Raw genomic sequence first — 4,428 nt, forward strand, 5'->3', positions numbered from 1 at the left:
ATCTAAATGTATTTTGAATTTACATTTATCTTATGAGTACAGTTGAACACATCTTCATATGACTTAAGGGCCACTTATATTGCTTTCTTGTAAACTGTCTGTTCATATCTTGGCCCATTTTAATAATAGTTTGTGTCTGTGTTGTTTTCCTACTTTATCATTTGGCTTTGATGGTGGTGGTAGTGGTTTTGTTTGTTTCCTTTGTAGAAGTTTTTAATTTTTAGGTAATAAAATTTATCAAACTCTTCTTTTGTGGCTTTTGGATTTCTAAGTGTTAGGCCTTCCCTATCCCATGGCTACATGGTTTCTTCTAGTGCTGGTTTTTTTTTTTTTTTCTTTTCTTTTCTTTGATCCATTTCAGGCTTGTGATCTGAGACATGAATCCAACTTTATTTTTCAGATGGCTGCCCCGTTATCCCACTACCATTTACACAAAATTTGTCTCCATTAAACTGAGATGCCACGTTTGTCATAGATGAAATTGTTATTTAGATTATGCATTACTGTGGGATGAGATGTGAGCATTAACAAATTGGGTTAATTGGTGTAAAACTCAGTTTACTCATTCATGCAACAAACATTTATAAGGTGCTTAATAAATAATAATTATATGCCAGGCCTTGGGGATATAAAGATGTGTGTGAAAGAATCTCTTAAGAAAGTAGCTGGTCAGTGAGTATCATCTCAGTGCAGGGGAGTGCAGAGGGTGAGAAAGCTGGGGAACTGCTCCGTACAGCAGAGAACACTCAGCTGAGTCGTGAAGGTTCAACAGAAGTTTACCAGCCAGGAGGGGAAGGGCATTCTAGGAAGAGGACGTAGGAAGTGGGGAGGCAGAGATCCATGAGAGTCTGGTGTTTGGGGGGATGTGGAGAGCTCTTCATGGCCACAGTGTAGGACAGAAGACACAGTTGGAGATGAGACCAGAGGACAGTTAATGGCAGTGACTTTTGTCAGTGAGTGTTTGTGGGATTTGGGCATATAGTATTATGCCTCTGCATGCCTTCCACCCTCTAAACAGACGAAGGGGAAAGATGAGGTGGTCCAGAGTAAACAGAAGCCAACACTTAGTTGTGTTCTGCAGGTCAGTTGTTGAGTTTTGACCCCTGTTGCTTATTCTAGAGCACTCCAAGCTCCCGAAGCCGAAGTCTCACTTTGCTCCCCCATGGAACACCCAATTCTGCGTCTCCCTGTAGCCAGAGACACCTCAGTGCGGGGGCCCCCGGTGTTGTCACAATCACGCATCACAAGTCGCCTGCAGCCGCCCGAAGAGCCAAGAGTCAGTATCCCGGCCAGCTTCACGAAGTCAGAGAGGTAGGCTTTGCTCTCCTACTGGGTTAAATGGCCCATGGGAGTTGGGGGCTGTGACGGTTGCTTTGCCAACTCCCCTTCCTTTGCACCATCTTTTATTTACTGAGAGAGAGGACCAGCAGCAGACCTCCTAGCCGTACAGCCATGATGATCCCTCTTGGTTTAAGAAAAGATAATTGTTTCTCTTTCTTAGGTTAAGTAAGAAGTTGTTAGGAGACCTGTGTCAGTGCTTAGAAAGCAGAGAAAGCAAGCCCACAAAAACGTGGAAGTACGGTCAATTAAAGACTCCATGCTCATGGCAAAAATAATGGAAGTCAGGAAATCATTTAGGGTGCTTTGAAACTTAGGAAGTGTTAGACTTAAAGCTGATTTTCCTGGTTTTCTGCCCTGCTTCATTTTCTTTGTGAAGAGCTTACCTCCTCCTTACAATCATAGACACACTACAAGGGGAGTGTTGGGAGTGAAAGAACACTCTCCTTGAAGTCAGAAGACTGTTGTTTAAGAGCAAGTCTTTTCACAGCCGTAAACCTCAGTTTCTGCATCTGTAAAATGGAACTAAAACAACCTTTGCCAACCTCTCAGAGGACATAAGATCACTTGTGATAATGCCCATGAAATCTCTTATTTATAAAAGTGATGTGAGGTTATGTTTTATTTTTACGTTTGATACACTGGGAACTCATCAGTTTGAGGATCCCAGATCCTTAGTATTTGTATGATGCTTTCCAACTATTATGAACAGATTATTTAAAGTAAATGGTGTTGTTCTTGGCTGCCTGACTTCTATTGAGTGCTGAAGGTTATTTATTTATTTATTTATTTATTTAGGTGGCTAGCTGGTATGGGGAGCTGAACCTGTGACCTTGGTGTTACAACTGAGCTAACCAGCCAGGCCCCTGTGCTAATGGTTTTTGCCCTGCAGCTTTATTCATGTACAGACCAGCTCATTATCCTCTCAGGGAAAGTAGCAGAGCCCTTCCTTTGTGTCACACAGGAGGATGGGACTCTTAGACTAGGGTCTTGCTGCTGCTTGAGTCAGCATGCATCTTTATTTTTTAAGTGTCACAAGCCAGGTAGTGCTTTGTCCCTTGACTATCTTGGTCTGATTCTGCCCAGGGCAGAAAATCTAAAATCTTCTGAGTCAAATCTGTAGATACATATGAAAGAGTTTTTTTCTTTCTTGATAGATTTTACATATATTTACTCTGTATTGCTGAATAAAGAAAAAACACAGAGTAAGAATTCTTTTACTATTCAGGTAGAATGCTCATTTTGAAATAGTCAACCTGATGTGTTTAAAAAGAAAAGTGGCCTAATTTTGTTGTATTTGTTGATATGATGAATACTTGTACACTTGTATGTTGCTTTTCATTTTTCATAGCAGTTTTTCAAAACAATGTATTGTGGAAAATTTTTAAATATTCACAAAATAGTATAATGTAACCATGTAACTAACTTCAACAGTTTCAACTTTCTGTTGTTATTTCATCTGTTTCAGTTTTCCCCCACCACTTTTTTTTTCTTGTTAGAGTATTTTAAAGAAATGTTAAGTGTTGTAGAAAATTTTTAAATATTCACAAAATAGTATAATGTAACCATGTAACTAACTTCAACAGTTTCCACTTTCTGTTGTTATTTCATCTGTTTCAGTTTTCCCCCACCACTTTTTTTTTCTTGTTAGAGTATTTTAAAGAAATGTTAAGTGTTGTTTCATTTTATCATTGCCAGTGAATGCACTGGTGTTTCTCTAACAGGAGTTTTTTTTATAAAAGTTAAGTATGATCCTATCATCTTTTATGTAGACCTCATTAAAGATTATTTTACAAGTCCTTTGAGTCTATAGCCTTAAAAAAAAAGACAGTGGACAGTTGAAAGTTCATGGTATTTTGAGAATTTCTTTTTATTCTATTATAATGAATCTCTGTTGCACTTACTGTTGTAGTGATGATGGGAGGCCTGTATGTATGGGGGGGAAAAATGGAGTATTTAGTGAGCAGTGGCCTAAATAAACGTTGAAGTACTTTAGCTTGATTTTTAGTAGCATTTGATTCAATATAATGACAAAATCTTTTCTAGTTCCATTTAAAAAGAAATCAAGTTTTTAAAAGAACATTCTTTGTGTATGTGTATATAAAGATGTTTAACTATGTAAAGTATATAAATGCAAGTATACGTTGCAAAAGAAGTATAAAGAAAATCAAAATTACCTATATTCCTACCTTTGTACAGATTACTACTGTGCACCTTTCCATGAATTTACTTCTGGATTTTTTTTTTTCCTATATATTACACGTATAGATATGGAAAAATTACCTATACAGTATGATCTAAATTTTGTAAATGATTATGTTTAGGCTGCTTTTTTTCATTATCATTTTCTCTCCGTTTTCTATCTATGAAGGGAAATTATGGAAATTTCTTGTGAAGTTTCATTCAATGAAAAATAGGTGAAATGTTTCCATAGCCACTTTGATCTGGTTTTCGTTCTCCTGGGTGACAGTATTCTCTTCAGATGATTGCTTTTGTATATCGATGACCTTTCTTGCTGAAAATTCATTTTAAGTAAGACTGTTGAGCTGTAAGTGCAAACATTGGCAGTGGAGAGAATTTTAGGGTGCTGAGCCCCTCTAGGAAGAGTTGAAAGTTTCAATTCTTGGATATCACATTCACCTTCACTCCTGGGTGGAGAACGGTAGCTGCTTTGTGGCATTTTGTCATTTTATGATGTGTACAGGTCCACCTTGGGAACTATCTGAGCAAATTTCACTCATACCAGAAAGTTCTGTAGTTATTAATTTCCCCTTTCACAGTATGAAGGTCACTCCTGGGTGGAGAACGGTAGCTGCTTTGTGGCATTTTGTCATTTTATGATGTGTACAGTTCCACCTTGGGAACTATCTGAGCAAATTTCACTCATACCAGAAAGTTCTGTAGTTATTAATTTCCCCTTTCACAGTATGAAGGCCTCTGCTTTTAGATTCCACTGCATTTATCTATAAAATAACTAGAAGAAAATGGAATAGCATTTTTAACCCAGCTGTACAGGGAAGATAAACTTACGACCACTGAAGCAATGGAGAAAATCATCATACACAAGACATATGTGCCTGAATATTAGAA

General features: G+C 37.7%; 1 protein-coding gene across 1 annotated transcript in view; it reads left to right on the plus strand.

Annotated features, from left to right (window-relative positions):
• Window positions 1-1,311, plus strand: part of OSBPL10 (oxysterol binding protein-like 10) — a gene marked incomplete at its 3' end in the record, with an annotated part of 70,345 nt that extends 69,034 nt beyond the window's left edge. Inside the window, exon 4 of the mRNA XM_008583725.1 lies at window positions 1,120-1,311. Within this exon, the coding sequence (XP_008581947.1) occupies window positions 1,120-1,311 (192 nt within the window). The remainder of the gene's footprint in view (window positions 1-1,119) is intronic.
• Between the last annotated feature and the right edge of the window lie 3,117 nt (window positions 1,312-4,428).

The sequence above is a fragment of the Galeopterus variegatus genome, unplaced genomic scaffold, assembly GCF_000696425.1.
Source record: "Galeopterus variegatus unplaced genomic scaffold, G_variegatus-3.0.2 Scaffold99, whole genome shotgun sequence".
Taxonomy (NCBI): domain Eukaryota; kingdom Metazoa; phylum Chordata; class Mammalia; order Dermoptera; family Cynocephalidae; genus Galeopterus; species Galeopterus variegatus.